The following is an 18,239-nucleotide window of genomic DNA, read 5'->3' as shown; positions in this document are numbered from 1 at the left end:
CAGGCCATTTCGCCCAACCAGTCCATGCAGGCATTTATGCTCCACTCGAGCTCCCCTCCCATCTTTCGTCATCTTAAATCTATCAGCGTAACATAGAAATTAGGTGCAGGAGCAGGCCTTTCGGCCCTTCGAGCCTGCACTGCCATTTAATAAGAACATGGCTGATCATTCAACCTCAGTACCTCTTTCCTGCTTTCTCTCCATACCACTTGATCCCTTTGGCCGTAAGGGCCATATATAACTCCCTTTTGAATATATCCAATGAACTGGCCTCAACAACTTTCTGCAGTAAAGAATTCCACAGATTAACCACTCTGAGTGAAGAAGTTTCTCCTCATCTCGGTCCTAAATGGCTTACCCCTTATTCTTAGACTGTGACCCCTGGTTCTGGAACTCCCCAGCAACAGGAACATTCTTCCTGCCTCTAACCTGAACAATCCTGTCAGAATTTTATATGTTTCTGTGTGAACCGAATATGTTCCTCCCTATCCAAGTATTTATATATTGCATCCCTTGTGATTCTTTCAAGCTTCTTGCCAATTACTGATGTTAATTTGATGGGCCTATAATTTACCCAGGTCTGACTTGCCCCCCTTTTTTAAAATGGGGACTACATTCACCTCCTTCCAATCTGTAGGAACCATTCCAGAGTGCAGTGAGCTATTAAAAATACAGGCCAGGGGTTTGCACAGCACATGTCCCATCTCCCGGTGGAGTCTCGGGTGGATATCATCTGGTCCGGCTGCTCTTTCTATTTTCAAGTTCTTAATTCTTTCTAAAACAACATGCTTATCGATGTTAATGTTACTAACAAAACTAGTATCATTGGTTATGCAGCGCTTTGAGGATGTGCAAGATGCTACATAAATACAAATTCTTTTTTTCTATCTCCTCCAAATCAATTTCCCCATATTCTTCCTTGTATTCTTTTATATTCTTTTCAAATATTATATGTAGTCTCTACTTGGCCATTTGTGGTAAATCATCCCCTTTTGTAATAACCCTCTGTTGGGTGGGGAGGCAAATATTAACTTCTCCTTGTGTTCTACCAGAGATAGGTCTATGACTACTCACTTAGTATCTCCACCACACCTCATCCTCCATAATATTTCCCTTGCCACCTCTATTCCATCTTGGCATTACCCTTTCTACTGTTTGGTTTGGAATATAGTTAAGCTCAACATAGAAACCGACCAATTCCCATTCCTTAACTCTAATAATTTAGATTCCGCTTTTGCACAATCTTCTATCATCCCTATGTCCTAGTGCTATAATTTAAGCATTAATATTGTCACCCAGCCACCCTTTTTTTTCCTGCTGCATTTCTTCAGAACATTTTTAACTAGAAATACTTGGCTTTCAGAGCTCCCTGGTTTAAGCTATGTCTTTTTTAATGTTATGCCATAATTCCCACAGCAATCTGTGCCTGCAGATTGTCAATTTTACTTATAATATGTAGTTCATTTACATCCATACAACTCAATCTTCCTCTATCTGTGGCATTCTTACTAATGGTACTTCATCCTCTGATCTCTTTTTCTTTGACGTTTTCTGGACTTCTTGATTCCTTTGCTTTCTACTTCCTCATCTCATTTTTTTCCTGGCTTATCTCATAATTTCCCTTCCTCCTCCTATATTAGTTTAAACCCTCCCCCACAGCACTAGTTACTCTTCCAACAAGGATTTTGATACCAGCCTTATTCAGTCCAGTGAATCATGTGCAGGTCATTCCTGCCCCAGAAATTTCCCAGATATTTGAACCTTTCCCAAACCATCTCTCCAGTGACTCATTTAAGTGGTGTAGTGCCACAGTTTTTCATTATGAAAGTACCAAGCAATCTGGAGTTGCTCCTTGGAAACCTGAAAACAAACCTGATTCCCCCTCTGAACACTTAAACCACTTACCAGAAGAAAGCAAACTAATAGGAGACCTGTGCAAAATCTGGCCTAAGACATTGTTTGGTAAGGTACAAATAAGTGGTGGCAGGACTCCCATATCCCACAGTTCAACTGAACCTCGGGAGTTACAACCAAAGGAATAATCTTGCCATTAAGTTTATGCTTTTCCCTACATTTGCAAAATTAATGCACAGCGTGCAGTTCTGGTCAGCACAGTACAGGAAAGATGTGATTGCACTAAAGAAGGTACTGAGGAGATTTGCGAGGATTTGCCTGGACTGGAGAATTTTAGCTATGAGGAAAGATTGGATAGTCTGGGCTAGTTTTCTTTGGAACAGAAGAGGCTGAGGGAAACCGAATTCAGGTTTATAAAATTATGAAGGGCCTAAATAGGGTGGATAGGAAGGACCTATTTCCTTGAGCAGAGGTGTCAAGAACCAGGGGACATAAGACTCAATTTTGCCCAAACCCCGTTTCTGGCGTATTGCCAGAATTACGCTGGGTTTTTAGCTCCAGAAATTGTACTAACTTTCCCCGATCTTTATACTGCAATCCGGAGCCGCGCAGTGTGGCCAGTCACCTCGGAAGGGGTGGAGCCCGCTGCCTGCGCCGAAAAACACATATGCGGGGAAAAAAAACAATGTTTTTGACGTCACTGCAATGGACACACATTCGCAGTACAGCTCCAAGTTGCCAATCAGCCATTTTTAAAGAGTCTGCTGGAACTGGGGAGTTGTATCCACTATTAGACGGAATGCTGATTCGTCCCAGCACACTGCAGGCTGTCTGTGAGTCTGTGTCCCGATTGTATACGTTTACTCATTTATACTTTTGTAAACTATATTTAAATTGTCTGCGGGAGAAGTTGAGTTAATGCAGCTTTTAAAATCGGTGGAGATAGGGTCCACTGCTTACTTAATGCCGTTGAATCGACTGTCTACCGCTGCTTGTTGGAGCCTGTCTGTATACGGCCGAAACCGCTGATTATTATTTTTTATAATTTTAATTTTTATATGAATGTAAGAACATAAAAAATAGGAACAGGAGTAGGCCATACGGCACATCGAGCCTGCTCCGCCATTCAATAAGATCATGGCTGATCTGATCATGGTTGCAGCTCCACTTTCCCGCCCGCTCCCCTTATCCCCTTATCATTTAAGAAACTGTCTCTTTCTATCTTAAATTTATTCAATGTTCCAGCTTCCACAGCTCTCTGAGGCAGCGAATTCCACAGATTTACAACCCTCTGAGAGTTGGAAGACGGGACTGAGTGTAATGTAGCCAAATTTACTGACGATACAAAGATAGGAGGAAGGGCAACGTGTGAGGAGGACATAAAGAGGCTGCAGGAGGACATCGACAGTCTAAGTGAGTGGGCAAGAATTTGGCAGATGGGGTATAATGTTGGAAAGTGTGAGGTCATGCAGAAAAAATCAAAGAGCAAATTAGTATTTAAATGGAGAAAGATTGCAAAGTGCTGCAGTACAGCGGGACCTGGGGTACTTGTGCATGTAACACAAAAGGATGGTATGCAGGTACAGCAAGTGATCAGGAAGGCCAATGAAATCTTGGCCTTTATTGCAAAGGGGACAGAGTTTAAAAGCAGGGAAGTCTTGTTACAACTGTACAGGGTATTGGTGAGGCCACACCTGGAATACAACGTGCAGTTTTAGTTTCCATAATTTACGAAAGGATATACTTGCTGTGGAGGCAGTTCAGAGAAGGTTCACTAGGTTGATCCCGGGGATGAGGGGGTTGACTTATGAGGAAAGGTTGAGTAGGTTGGGCCTCTACTCATTGGAATTCATAGGAATGAGAGGTGATCTTATCGAAATGTATAAGCTTATGAAAGGGTTGACCAGGTGGATGCAGAGAGGATGTTTCCACTGGTGGGCATGATCTTAGAATAAGGGGCCGCCCATTTAGAACTGAGATGAGGAGAAATTTCTTCTCTGAGAGTTGTGAATCTGTGGAATTCGCAGCCTCAGAGAGCTGTGGAAGCTGGGACATTCAATAAATTTAAGACAGAAATAGTTTCTGGAACGATAAGGAGTTATGGGGAGCGGGCAGGGAAGTGGAGCTGAGTCCATGATCAGACCAGCTATGATATTGAATGGCGGAGCAGGCTCGAGGTCCTTATGGCCTACTCCTCCTATTTCTTATGTTCTTAGAAGAAATTTCTCCTCATCTTTGTTTTAAATGGGCGGCCCCTTATTCTAAGATCGTGCCCTCTAGTTCTAGTCTCCCCCATCAGTGGAAACATCCTCTCTGCATCCACCTTGTCAAGCCTCTTCATAATTTTAAACGTTTCGATAAGATCATCTGTCATTCTTCTGAATTCCAATGAGTAGAGGCCCAACCTTCTCAACCTTGCCTCATAAGTCAACCCCCTCATCCCCGGAATCAACCTAGTGAACCTTCTCTGAACTGCCTCCAAAGCAAGTATATCCTTTTTTAAATATGGAAACCAAAACTGTATGCAGTATTCCAGATGTGGCCTCACCAATACCTTGTATAGCTGTAGCAAGACTTCCCTGCTTTTACACTCCATCCCCTTTGCAATAAAGGCCAAGATACCATTGGCCTTCCTGATCACTTGCTGTACCTGCATACTATCCTTTTGTGTTTCATCCACAAGTACCCCCAGGTCCCGCTGTACTGCGGCACTTTGCAATCTTTCTCCATTTAAATAATAACTTGCTCTTTGATTTTTTTTTTCTGCCAAAGTGCATGACCTCACACTTTCCAACATTATACTCCATCTGCCAAATTTTTGCCAACTCACTTAGCCTGTCTATGTTCTTTTGCAGATTTTTTGTGTCCTCCTCACACATTGCTTTTCCTCCCATCTTTGTATCGTCAGCAGATGTTGCTACGCTCCACTCAGTCCCTTCTTCCAAGTCGTTAATATAGATTGTAAATAGTTGGGGTCCCAGCACTGATACCTGCGGCACCCCACTAGTTACTGGTTGCCAACCAGGGAATGAACTATTTATCCCGACTCTCTGTTGTCTGTTAGTTAGCCAATCCTCTATCCATGCTAATATATTACCCCCAACCTTGTGAAGTTTTATCTTGTGCAGTAACCTTTTATGTGGCACCTTGTCAGATGCCTTCTGGCAGTCCAAATACACCACATCCACTGGTTCCCCTTTATCCACCCTGTCCGTTACATCCTCAAAGAACTCCAGCAAATCTGTCAAACATGACTTCCCCTTCATAAATCCATGCTGACTCTGCCTGACCAAATTTTGCTTTTCCAAATGTCCTGCTACTGCTTCTTTAATAATGGACTCCAACATTTTCCCAACCACAGATGTTAGGCTAACTGATCTATAGTTTCCTGCTTTTTGTCGACCTCATTTTTAAATAGGGGCGTTACATTTTCAGTTTTCCAATCTGCTGGGACCTCCCCAGAATCCAGGGAATTTTGGTAAATTACAACCAATGCATCCACAATCCCTGCTGCTACTTCTCTTAAGACCCGAGCATGCAAGCCATCAAGTCCAGGGGATGTATCTGCCTTTAGTCCCATTATCTTACTGACTACCACCTCCTTAGTGATTGTGATTGTGTTAAGTTCCTCCCCCCCTATAGCCCCTAGACTATCCACTGTCGGAATATTGTTTGTTAGTGTCCTCTCCGGAAAGACTAATACAAAATATTTGTTCACAGTTTCTGCCATCTCCATGTTCCCCATTACTAATTCCCTGGTCTCGTCCTCTAAGGGACCAACATTTACTTTAGCCACCCTTTTCCTTTTTATATCCGTACAGAAACTCTTGCTATCTGTTTTTATATTTTGCGCTAGTTTACTTTCATAGTCTATCTTCCCTTTCTTAATCATATTTTTAAGCCGTTCTTTGCTGGCTTTTAACAGCTTCCCAGTCTTCTGTCCTCCCACTAGTCTTGGCCACTTTGTATGCCCTTGGCTCCACCATGTTGTGGATCAAAGGTTTGGTTGCGTGGGAGGATCCCTTAATTATTACTTTTTAGGACAATCAGATCGGACTTATTTCTTTTATTTTTGTTCGGCCTACTGCTGGTTTAAAGCCTCGGGCTGAATTTGTATGCGGCCGGAGAAGGTGCCTAGATCCGAGATCTTGCTGTCTCCAGGAGAGGCAGGCAACCTCCGATAATGTGGCAAAGTATATTTCATTGGACCAAAGGAGTTTAACTGTTGGTTCTCCCTACTTAATTCCAAGCTTGCCGGTCTGTCCGCTCCCTCCCCTACCGACCCTCTCCTGGCACCGAATGCCTTCCCGGTCTGCTCTGCTTCCCGCCCCTAGCCCAGGCCGAAGTGCTTGCCAGTCCATCCGCTCCCTCCCCTGAAGACACTCTCCTGGCCCCGAGTGCCTTCCCGGTCTGCTCTGCTTCCCACCCCTAACCCAGGCCGAATGGCTTCCGATTTACTTATCTGCGCCGATTTCTTTAACTCACCAAGGGTTTTCTGGAGAGGCCACATATGCTGGCCTAAGCAGAAATGGAGTAACTATCAGCTGGCCAAAGTTAGTGTAGGTGGCTGGTTACGCCCCCTTTGGATGAAAGAAAACACCTAAAAACATTGTAACTGAATGAGTTATGCATGTGCAACTTGATTGCGGAAACTCTGGATTTTTAAGTTAGCCCAGAAAAACCAGCCTGCTCCCAAAAAATGGCGCAAATCACTGGGGAAAATTGAGCCCATAGATTTAAAGTAATTGATAGGGGGTTTAGCGGAGATTTGAGCGGAAATGTCTTGACCCAGAGGGTGGAACGCGCTGCCTGAAAGGGTAGTAGAGGAAGAAACCCTCGCCACATTTAAAATGTACTTGGATGTGCACTTGAAGTGCTGTAATCGATAGGGCTAAAGACCAAGAGCTGGAAAGTGGGATTAGGCTGGCTAGCTCTTTGTCGGCCGGCTCAGACATGATGGGCTGGAATGGCCTCCTTCTGTGCTGTAAATTTGTATGATTCTATGACTGTGTTCTTCTGTAAGCTTCAAAGCATGTGTATGCAATTAATTGGAAAATAAAATAACAATTCTGATAATGTGTACTATCCCTTTTGACGATTTGAAGTTGGAATCTTTCTTTCTTGCTGTTTTAAAAAAAATTTTTAATTAAAATTTGTTGTAATAACTCATATAGTGAACATTGCAATGATTTATGTTGTTTTTAATTCAGGTTCGAGAACTGCAGACACGTTTACAAAGCATTCAGGCATCTGGCCCAGCTAGTCCAAGTCGTTTGACTGCAGCCAATCGACCAGTCAACCCCAGTACTGGTGAGCTCAGCACCAGTAGTAGCAGTAATGATATTCCTATTGCCAAGGTGAGCTTCTGTGGCATCTGACATTCTCCATGTTAGATGCAACCGCCACAATCATTCTGCAGCTGTTGATTAGGCTTAACAATTAGCTGGTAATCTTAATTGCTTTCTCTTGGGAGTATTTAGAGTAACCATGGAGGGCACATATATTTGCACTGGAGGAGGGAGATAAATTGCTGATCATTTGGAGGCTTTTAGGTAGAAATAAAGGGTGTAAAATAACGTTAATAAGTGAATTAATTAATGTTGTAATATGCAGCTTTTGCATAGTGAGCAGGGCAATTACTAATTATAATAGTCCTTCTCTGATTGCTAGGTTGCTGAGCGAGTAAAGCTGTCAAAGACAAGGTCAGAATCTTCATCTTCAGATCGACCAGTCCTAGGTTCAGAGATCAGCAGTATTGGAGTAAGTATTTTAACACTTGTTCGAGATGACAGTTCTCAATGGTCTATAATTGGCTGGTCATGTCCAAATTTAAACTATAAAGCCCGTTGACTAGTAAGCTATTAATCAACCGCACATATTTTTCTGATTGCCAAATAATATAGATTTTGTAATGTTCATGGCTACCACGACTTACAGTTACTGACAATTTGAAGGCACAGATCTGCATCCACTAATTTGAGGCAAAGTAGAAAGAAGGCCGGAATTCAGCAGCATTTTATGAATAAAAAATAGTTGTTCTGGATAGAGAGGCTAAAATTCTCTGCTCTGCAGTTGGAAGTGCTGCAGAGCGTGACTCCCATCCAGCTGCTGGAAAGAACTGGACTATGTCCCAATTCCCAGGGATAGGATCAATGTGGGCTGCCCACGCTTTTGCAGGGGCACTCACCTCGGGGAGGTGCAGGAAAATTGGAACAATACTCCGATTAGGGGAGAAGGAGATGGACTGAAGTTAATTTAAACAATATAGATTTTTTGTTTGAGGGAAACATTGGCCTGCAGTGGGATAGAATCAGTCACCTCTGGGATCAATTATTTTAGCTCTAACATCAATAATGGGGCCTTGGGAGGTCCACACGCAACTGATGCCTGTTCTCATCATTTGTTGAAACAACTGGACCTGAGTTTTATACTAGGCAGAATTCCTGAGGTAGCCTGGGAACCCCCCAGACCAATCTGTCGTTCAATCTGCCCCCCTGAAACTGTGAAATTGTAGCTGGAATGTGGTGTGGTGGGCAGAAGAATTGCGCAACCCCTCATCAGATTTATGCCAGAAAACAAATTGGGTGAAAATCCGACTGATTCGAATTTCACTGACATAAGAACATAAGAACATAAGAATTAGGAACAGGAGTAGGCCATCTAGCCCCTCGAGCCTGCTCCGCCATTCAATAAGATCATGGCTGATCTGGTCGTGGACTCAGCTCCACTTACCCGCCCTCTCCCAGTAACCCTTAATTCCCTTATTGCTTAAAAATCTATCTATCTTTGACTTGAAAACATTCAATGAGCCAGCCTCAACTGCTTCCTTGGGCAGAGAATTCCACAGATTCACAACCCTCTGGGAGAAGAAATTCTTTCTCAACTCGGTTTTAAATTGGCTCCTCCGTATTTTGAGGCTGTGCCCCCTAGTTCTAGTCTCCCCCACCAATGGAAACAACCTCTCTGCCTCTATCTTGTCTATCCCTTTCATGATTTTAAATGTTTCTATAAGATCACCCCTCATCCTTCTGAACTCCAACGAGTAAAGACCCAGTCTACTCAATCTATCATCATAAGTTAATCCCCTCATTTCTCGAATCAGCCTAGTGAATCGTCTCTGTACCCCTTCCAAAGCTAGTATATCCTTCCTTAAGTAAGGTGACCAAAACTGCACGCAGTACTCCAGGTGCGGCCTTACCAATACCTTATACAGTTGCAGCAACACCTCCCTGCTTTTGTACTCCATCCCTTTCGCAATGAAGGCCAACATTCCATTTGCCTTCCTGATTACCTGCTGCACCTGCAAACTAACTTTTTGGGATTCATGCACAAGGACCCCCAGGTCCCTCTGCACCACAGCATGTTGTAATTTCTCCCCATTCAAATAATATTCCCTTTTATTGTTTTTTTTCCCCAAGGTGGATGACCTCACACTTTCCGACATTGTATTCCATCTGCCAAACCTTAGCCCATTCGCTTAACCTATCCAAATCTCCTTGTAGCCTCTCTTGAGTCCTCTACACAACCCGCTTTCCCACTAATCTTAGTGTCATCTGCAAATTTTGTTGCACTACACTCTGTCCCCTCCTCTAGGTCATCTATGTATATTGTAAACAGTTGTGGTCCGAGCACTGATCCCTGTGGCACACCACTAACCACTGATTTCCAACCGGAAAAGGACCCATTTATCCCGACTCTGCTTTCTGTTCGCCAGCCAATTCTCTATCCATGCTAATACATTTCCTCTGACTCCGCGTACCTTTATCTTCTGCAGTAACCTTTTGTGTGGCACCTTATCGAATGCCTTTTGGAAATCTAAATACACCACATCCATCGGTACACCTCTATCCACCATGCTCGTTATATCCTCAAAGAATTCCAGTAAGTTAGTTAAACATGATTTCCCTTTCATGAATCCATGCTGCGTCTGCTTGATTGCACTATTCCTATCCAGATGTCCCGCTATTTCTTCCTTAATGATAGTTTCAAGCATTTTCCCCATTACAGATGTTAAACTAACCGGCCTATAGTTACCTGCCTTTTGCCTGCCCCCTTTTTTAAACAGAGGCGTTACATTAGCTGCTCTCCAATCCGCTGGTACCTCCTCAGAGTCCAGAGAATTTTGATAGATTATAACAAATGCATCTGCTATAACTTCCGCCATCTCTTTTAATACCCTGGGATGCATTTCATCAGGACCAGGGGACTTGTCTACCTTCAATCCCATTAGTCTGTCCAGCACTACCTCCCTAGTGATAGTGATCATCTCAAAGTCCTCCCTTCCCACATTCCTATGACCAGCAATTTTTGGCATGGTTTTTGTGTCTTCCACTGTGAAGACGGAAGCAAAATAATTGTTTAAGGTCTCAGTCATTTCCACATTTCCCATTATTAAATCCCCCTTTTCATCTTCTAAGGGACCAACATTTACTTTAGTCACTCTTTTCCGTTTTATATATCTGTAAAAGCTTTTACTATCTGTTTTTATGGTTTGCGCAAGTTTACCTTCGTAATCTATCTTCCCTTTCTTTATTGCTTTTTTAGTCATTCTTTGCTGTTGCTTAAAATCTTCCCAATCCTCTAGTTTCCCACTAACCTTGGCCACCTTATACGCATCGGTCTTTGATTTGATACTTTCCTTTATTTCCTTGGTTATCCACGGCTGGTTATCTCTTCTCTTGCCGCCCTTCTTTTTCACTGGAATATATTTTTGTTGCGGTTTATGAAAGAGCTCCTTAAAAGTCCTCCACTGTTCCTCAATTGTGCCACCGTTTAGTCCTTGTTTCCAGTCTACTTTAGCCAACTCTGCCCTCATCCCACTGTAGTCCCCTTTGTTTAAGCATAGTACTCTCGTTTCTGACACAACTTCCTCATCCTCAATCTGTATTACAAATTCAACCATATTGTGATCACTCATTCCGAGAGGATCTTTTACGAGGAGATCGTTTATTTTTCCTGTCTCGTTACACAGGACCAGATCCAAAATGGCTTGCTCCCTTGTAGGCTCTGTTACATCCTGTTCTAAGAAACAATCCCGTATGCATTCTGTGAATTCCTCCTCTAGGCTACCCCCTGCGATTTGATTTGACCAATCGATATGTAGGTTAAAATCCCCCATAACTACTGCCGTTCCTTTTTCACATGCCTCCATTATTCCCTTGATTATTGCCCGCCACACCATGAAGTTATTATTTGGGGGCCTATAAACTACGCCGACCAGTGACTTTTTCCCCTTACTATCTCTAATCTCCACCCACAATGATTCAACATTTTGTTCATTGGAGCCAGTATCATCCCTCACAACTGCCCTGATATCATCCCTTATTAACAGAGCTACCCCACCTCCCTTCCCTTCCTGCCTATCTTTCCGAATCGTCAGATACCCCTGTACGTTTAATTCCCAGTCCTGGCCATCCTGCAACCATGTCTCTGTAATTGCCACCAAATCATACTCATTTGTAATGATTTGTGCCGCCAACTCATTTACTTTATTTCTAATGCTGCATGCATTTAGGTAGAGTGTTTTCATCCTAGTTTTTAAACCATGATTTTTAGTTTTTACCCCTCCTGCAGCCCTTTTATATTCAGTGGTCCTTTTTGTTTCTTGCCTTTGGTTTCTCTGCCCTCCACTTTTACTCATCTCTGACAGCAACCTTAATTGAGCCCTTCCCCACCAAAGGATTTTGGGTCTTAGACGATTACTTTGTTTGCCCACTTAAACAATGTTAAACAGATCTAGTAGAATTTAAAAGAGCAAAGGGTTAGAAAAAATATACATCAGCTTAAAATGATGGAAACAAATGCATAAATTGGTCTTTCGAAAATATGTTTAAATTGAGCGTAATTTACACAGGCTAATCAAAGCCCGCGTGACAGCATGTTGTCGAGACTTGGATGACAGAAAGCCTACAATAGATATCTTTTGTCAAGAAGGAAGTATGTTGAGGTGGAGGATATTTGATGGTAAAATGGTTATTACGAGTTGAATTCTTAAAGTGTAATTTTAAATATTTTTCTATGATTATAGTTAATCATAAATACTGCAGAAATAAAGGGACACTGTTTCGGGGTGGTCCCAAAGGTAGTGTGATCGCTTAAAGAGCCACTGTTTCAGGGAGAACACAAGAATTAGGAGCAGGAGTAGGCCATACGGCCTCTCGAGCCTGCACCACCATTCAATAAGATCATGGCTGATCTTCGACCTCAACTCCACTTTCCTGCCCAATTTCCATATCCCTTGATTCCCCTGAGTCCAAAAATTGATCTATCTCAGCCTTGAATGTACTCAACAATTCAGCATCCACAGCCCTTTGGGGTAGAGAATTCCAAAGATTCACAATCCTCTCAGTGGAGAAATTCCTCCTCATAACATAAGAAATAGGAACAGGAGTAGGCCATTCGGCCGCTCGAGCCTGCTCTGCTATTCAATAAGATCATGGCTGATCTGATCATGGACTCAGCTTCACTTCCCTGCCTGCTCCCCATAACCTCTTATCATTTAAGAAACTGTCTATTTCTGTCTTAAATTTATTCAATGTTCCAGCTTCCATTGCTCTCTGAGGCAGCGAATTCCACAGATTTACAACCCTCAAAAGAAATTTCTCCTCATCTCAGTTTTAAATGGGCGGCCCCTTATTCTAAGATCATGCCCTCTAGTTCTAGTCTCCCCCATCAGTGGAAACATCCTCTCTGCATCCACCTTGTCAAGCTCCCTCATAATCTTATACGTTTCGATAAGATCACCTGAATTCCAATGAGTAGAGGCCCAACCTACTCAACGTTTCCTCATAAGTCAACCCCCTCATCTCCGGAATCAACCTAGTAAACCTTCTCTGAACTGCCTCCAAACCAAATATATCCTTTCGTAAATATGGAAATCAAAACTGCAATATTCCAGGTGTGGCCTCACCAATACCCGATATAGCTGTAGCAAGACTTCCCTGCTTTTATACTCCATCCCCTTTGCAATAAAGACCTGTTACATTCAGAATAACTCCACAAGACTATATATCTTAAGCTCAAACTGTTGTGACCTTGGTCTCTATTGTAACTCCAGAGTGAGGAAACAGCATGGTGACTGCCTTCATACCTGCTTGCCCGGGGTGTGCAGGTGACCCTTGGGTCTCCCACAGGTGTGCCCCCTAGTGGCACACCTTACACATTTTATGCTTACATACATAGCATCCCCAAAGCCTTATGTACAAGTTATTTACAAATTGAGGCGATCCGGGCCTCTGCGTTCCCGGGTTGATCACCTGGGTTGAAGTCCTGGCATGGGTGAGTCGGTCAGATCATTGCTGCACTGCAGTGTGGCTGGTCTGATCAGATTGTCGGGCATGGTGACTTCTGTTATATATGTGGACTTGTATTTACTCTGTACAGCCACCAGAGGGCTCATTCCCCGGAGTCCCAAGGGATCCCATAATCCCTTGGGAGCACAGGTATTTAAGAAGGCTTCACAGGTTGGAGAGGCACTCTGGAGACTTGCAATAAAAGACTACGGTCACACTTTACTTTGAGCTCACAGTGTTCAGTCTGACTCTTTCTCCATACACAACAGCTTCATCCTCGTGGTTTACCGCGAGGTCGATTGCTGGTTGGGTGTGTGTGGATGGATCAATGATGGTAATGTCCTCTTCAAACTATTCTTGGTTGTTAGTGAACCGCAGTTTGCTCTGATCCAAGTGCTTTCTGCACATTTGTCCATTCAAAAGTTTGACAACAAACACTCTCTTCCCCTCCTTGGCTAACACAGTGCCAGCAACTCATTTGCGACCATGACCATAATTAAGAACAAACACAGGGTCATTAACCTCAATGTCACGTGTTACAGCCGCGCGATCGTGGTACACGTTATGCCGGTGACGCCGGGTTTCTACATGATCATTGAGATCCGGGTGGACTAAGGAGAACCTGGTTTTGAGTGCTCTCTTCATTAGCAGGTCTGAAGGGGAAACCCCGGTAAGCGAGTGGGGTTGTGTGCAGTAGCTGAGCAGAATCTGAGATAACCGGGTCTGCAGGGAACCATCTGTCACTTGTTTCAAGCTCTGCTTGATGATTTGGACTGCCCGTTCTGCTTGACCATTGGATGCGGGCTTAAACGGCGCAGACCTGACACGCTTGATGCCCTTTTGGGTCATGAACTCGTTGAATTCTGAGCTGGTGAAGCATGGTCCATTGTCACAAACGAGGACGTCGGGCAAACCATGGGTGGTGAACATGGCCTGGAGGCTTTCAATGGTGGCAGTGGACGTACATGACGACATTATTATACATTCAATCCATTTACAGTAAGCGTCCACTGCTGCTAGAAACATCTTTCCTAGAAAGGGGCCAGCGAAATCTACGTGGACCCTTGACCACGGTTTGGAGGGCCATGATTACAGACTCAGTGGGGCCTCCCTTGGTGCATTGCTCAACTGTGAGCAAGTGTTACATTGGTGTACGCATGACTCCAACTCCGAGTCAATGCCGGGCCACCAAACGTGCGACCTGGAGATAGCTTTCATCATGACGATGCCTGGGTGGGTACTGTGAAGGTCGCGTATAAATGTTTCCCTGCCTTTTTTTGGCAAAATTACATGATTCCCCCATAGGAGACGGTCCGAATGGATGGTCATTTCATATTTGCGTCGGTGGAACAGCTTAATTTCGTCTTGCATTTCCCCTGGGACCGCCAACCAGCTCCCATTGAAGACGCAGTTTTTTACTAGTGATAGCACCGGGTCCTGGCTAGTTCAGGTCCTGATCTGGCGAGCTATGATGGGTGACCCCTCACTCTCAAAAGCATCCATTACAAGAAGCAAGTTTGCGGGTTGCGTCATTTCCACCCCGGTGGTGGGCAATGGTAGCCGACTGAGGGCTTCCGCACAGTTCTCCGTGCCTGGTCTGTGGCGGATTACGTAATCATACGCAGATAATGTTAGTGCCCATCTTTGGATGCGGGACGAAGCATTGGTGTTAATACCTTTGCTTTCTGAGAACAACTAAATGAGCGGCTTGTGGTCGGTTTCGAGCTCGAACCGGAGCCCAAATAGGTATTGGTGCATTTTCTTAGCCCTGTATATGCATGCTAATGCTTCTTTCTCAACCATACTGTAGGCTCTTTCAGCCTTAGATAAGCTTCTGGACGCATATGCAACCGGTTGCAGTTTGCTTAACCCATTGGCTTGCTGTAACACACAACCGACCCCGTACGAAGATGCATCAAAAGCTAGTACTAAATGTTTACACGGGTCATACAATACAAGTAATTTCTGGCCTTGTTAAAGGCTGTCTCTTGAGATTTACTCCAAACCCAGTAGTCACCCTTGCGTAGCAATAAATGCAATGGTTCCAGCAAAGTGCTCAACCCCAGTAGAAAGTTACCAAAATAGTTGAGGAGTCCCAGGAACGAACGCAGCTCCATCACATTCTGTGGTCTGGGTGCATTCTTGATGGCCTCCGTCTTGGAGTCCATGGGTCTGATGCCGTCCGCCGCAATCTTTCTCCCCAGAAATTCGACCTCTGGTGCCAGGAAAACACACTTGGAGCGTTTCAGCCTGAGTCGCACTCTGTCCAGTCGCTTGAGAACCTCTTCCAGGTTGTGCAAGTGTTCGGTGGTGTTGCGGCCAGTGATCAAGATGTCATCTTGAAACACCACGGTGCGCGGAACCGATTTCAGCAGACTCTCCATGTTCCTCTGGAAGATGGCTGCAATCGAGCGAATCCTGAAGGGGCATCTGTGGTATATGAACAGTCCTTTGTGTGTGTTGATGCACGTCAATTTTTTCGAAGGTTCGGCCAGCTCCTGTGTCATGTAAGCAGAGTTTAGATCCAGCTTGGTGTTCGACTTTCCCCCTACTAGCTTTGCAAACAAGTCATCCGCTTTGGGTAGTGGGTACTGGTCCTGTAACGAGACTCGGTTGATCGTAGTTCCCGCAGATTCTCACCGTTCCATCGCTTTTCAACACAGGAACAATTAGTCTGGCCCACTTGTTGAACTCGATTGGCGATATGATTCCCTCTCGTTGAAGCCTGTCCAGCTCGATCTCAACTTTCTCTCATCATGTATGGAACCGCTCAGGCCTTGTGATGAACGGGTCATGCATCCAGGACTAGATGGATCTGCACTTTGGCGCCTATGAAGTTGCCGATGCCTGGCTTGAATAGCGATGGGAATTTTTTAGCACTTGGGCGCACGAGGTGTCATCCACTGAAGACAGCGCTTTGATGTCGTCCCAGTTCCATCAGATCTTTCCTAGCCAGCTTCTACTGAACAGCGTGGGGCCATCGCCTGGTACAATTCATAGTGGTAAATCATGCACAGTTCCATCGTACGATACCTTCACTGCCGCACTGCCAATGACTGGTATGAGCACTTTGGTTTAAGTGCGCAACTTGGTGTGGATCGGGCTTAGTTTTGGCCTTTGTGCCTTGTTGCCCCACAGTTTCTCAAAAACCTTCTGGCTCATAATTGACTGACTCGCCCCCATGTCCAATTCCATGGAAACTGCAATGCCTTTTAGAAACATAGAAACATCGAAATTAGGTGCAGGAGCAGGCCATTCGGCCCTTCGAGCCTGCACCACCATTCAATAAGATCATGGCTGATCATTCAATCTCAGTACCCCTTTCCTTCTTTCTCTTCATACCCCTTGATCCCTTTGGCCATAAGTGCCATATCTAACTCCCTTTTAAATATATCGAACGAACTGGCCTCAACAACTCTCTGCAGTAGGGAATTCCACAGGTTAACCACTCTCTGAGTGAAGAAGTTTCTTCTCGTCTCGGTTCTAAATGGCTTACCCCTTAGTCTTCGACTGTGACCCCTGGTTCTGGAACTTGCCAGCAACGGGAACATTCTTCCTGCCTCTAACCTGTCCAATCCCATCAAAATTTTATATGTTTCTATGAGATCACCTCTCATTCTTCTAAACTCCAGTGGATACAAGCCCAGTTGATCCAGTCTTTCCTCATATGTCAGTCCTGCCATCCCGGGAATCAGTCTGGTGAACCTTCGCTATACTTCCTCAATAGCAAGAACGTCCTTTCTCAGATTAGGAGACCAAAACTGAACACACTATTCCAGGTGTGGCCTCACCAAGGCTCTGTACAACTGCAGTAAGACCTCCCTGCTCCTATACTCAAATCCTCTAGCTATGAAGGCTAACATGCTATTTGCTGCCTTCACCGCCTGCTGTACCTGCATACCAACCTTCAGTGACTGATGTACCATGACACCCAGGTCTCGTTGCACCTCCCCTTTTCCTAATCTGCCGCCATTCAGATAATATTCTGCCTTTGTGTTTTTGCCACCAAAGTGGATAACCTCACATTTATCCACATTATACTGCATCTGCCATGCATTTGCCCACTCACGTAACCTGTCCAAGTCACCCTGCAGCCTCTTGGCATCCTCCTCACGGCTCACACTGCCACCCAGCTTCGTGTCATCTGCAAACTTGGAGATATTACATTCAATTCCTTCATCTAAATCATTGATGTATATTGTAAATAGCTGGGGTCCCAGCACTGAACCCTGCGGTACCCCACTAGTCACTGCCTGCCATTCTGAAAAGGACCTGTTTATTCCGACTCTCTGCTTCCTGTCTGCCAACCAGTTCTCTATCCATGTCAATACATTACCCCCAATACCATGTGCTTTAATTTTGCACACTAATCTCTTGTGTGGGACCTTGTCAAAAGCCTTTTGAAAGTCCAGATATGCCACATCCATTGGTTCTCCCTTGTCCACTCTACTAGTTACATCCTCAAAAAATTCTAGAAGATTTGTCAAGCATGATTTCCCTTTCATAAATCTATGCTGACTTGGACCGATCCTCTCACTGCTTTCCAAATGCGCTGCTATTTCATCTTTAATAATTGATTCTAACATTTTCCCCACCACCGATGTCAGGCTAACCAGTCTATAATTCCCTGTTTTCTCTCTCCCTCCTTTTTAAAAAAAGTGGAGTTACATTAGCTACCCTCCAGTCCATCGGAACTGATCCAGAGTCAATAGAATGTTGGAAAATGATCACCAAAATGCATCCACCATTTCTGGGGCCACTTCCTTAAGTACTTTGGGATGCAGTCTATCAGGCCCTGGGGATTTATCGGCCCTCAATCTGATCAATTTCTCCAACACAATTTCCTGACTAAAAAGAATTTCCTTCAGTTCCTCCTTTTCGCTAGACCCTCGAACCCCTAGTATTTCCGGAAAGTTATTTGTGTCTTTCTTAGTGAAGACAGATCCAAAATATTTGTTCAATTGGTCTACCATTTCTTTGTTCCCGATTATAAATTCACCTGATTCTGACTGCAAGGGGGGATCTACATTTGTCTTCACTAATCTTTTTCTCTTCGCATATCGATAGAAGCTTTTGCAGTCACTTTTTATGTTC

General features: G+C 44.2%; 1 protein-coding gene across 4 annotated transcripts in view; it reads left to right on the top strand.

The window, feature by feature from the left end:
* The window catches only part of mcc (MCC regulator of WNT signaling pathway), a 448,431-nt gene that overhangs the window by 319,959 nt on the left and 110,233 nt on the right, over positions 1–18,239 (top strand). For all 4 annotated transcript variants that reach the window (XM_070883758.1, XM_070883750.1, XM_070883778.1 and 1 more), the window contains 2 exons: positions 7,065–7,211; positions 7,525–7,614. In XM_070883758.1, the coding sequence (XP_070739859.1) occupies positions 7,065–7,211; positions 7,525–7,614 (237 nt within the window). The remainder of the gene's footprint in view (positions 1–7,064; positions 7,212–7,524; positions 7,615–18,239) is intronic.

Source organism: Pristiophorus japonicus, chromosome 1 (genome assembly GCF_044704955.1).
Source record: "Pristiophorus japonicus isolate sPriJap1 chromosome 1, sPriJap1.hap1, whole genome shotgun sequence".
In the NCBI taxonomy this organism is placed as follows: domain Eukaryota; kingdom Metazoa; phylum Chordata; class Chondrichthyes; family Pristiophoridae; genus Pristiophorus; species Pristiophorus japonicus.
The sequence above is the reverse complement of the archived record's forward strand: the minus strand, read 5'-3'. Positions and strand labels throughout refer to the sequence as shown.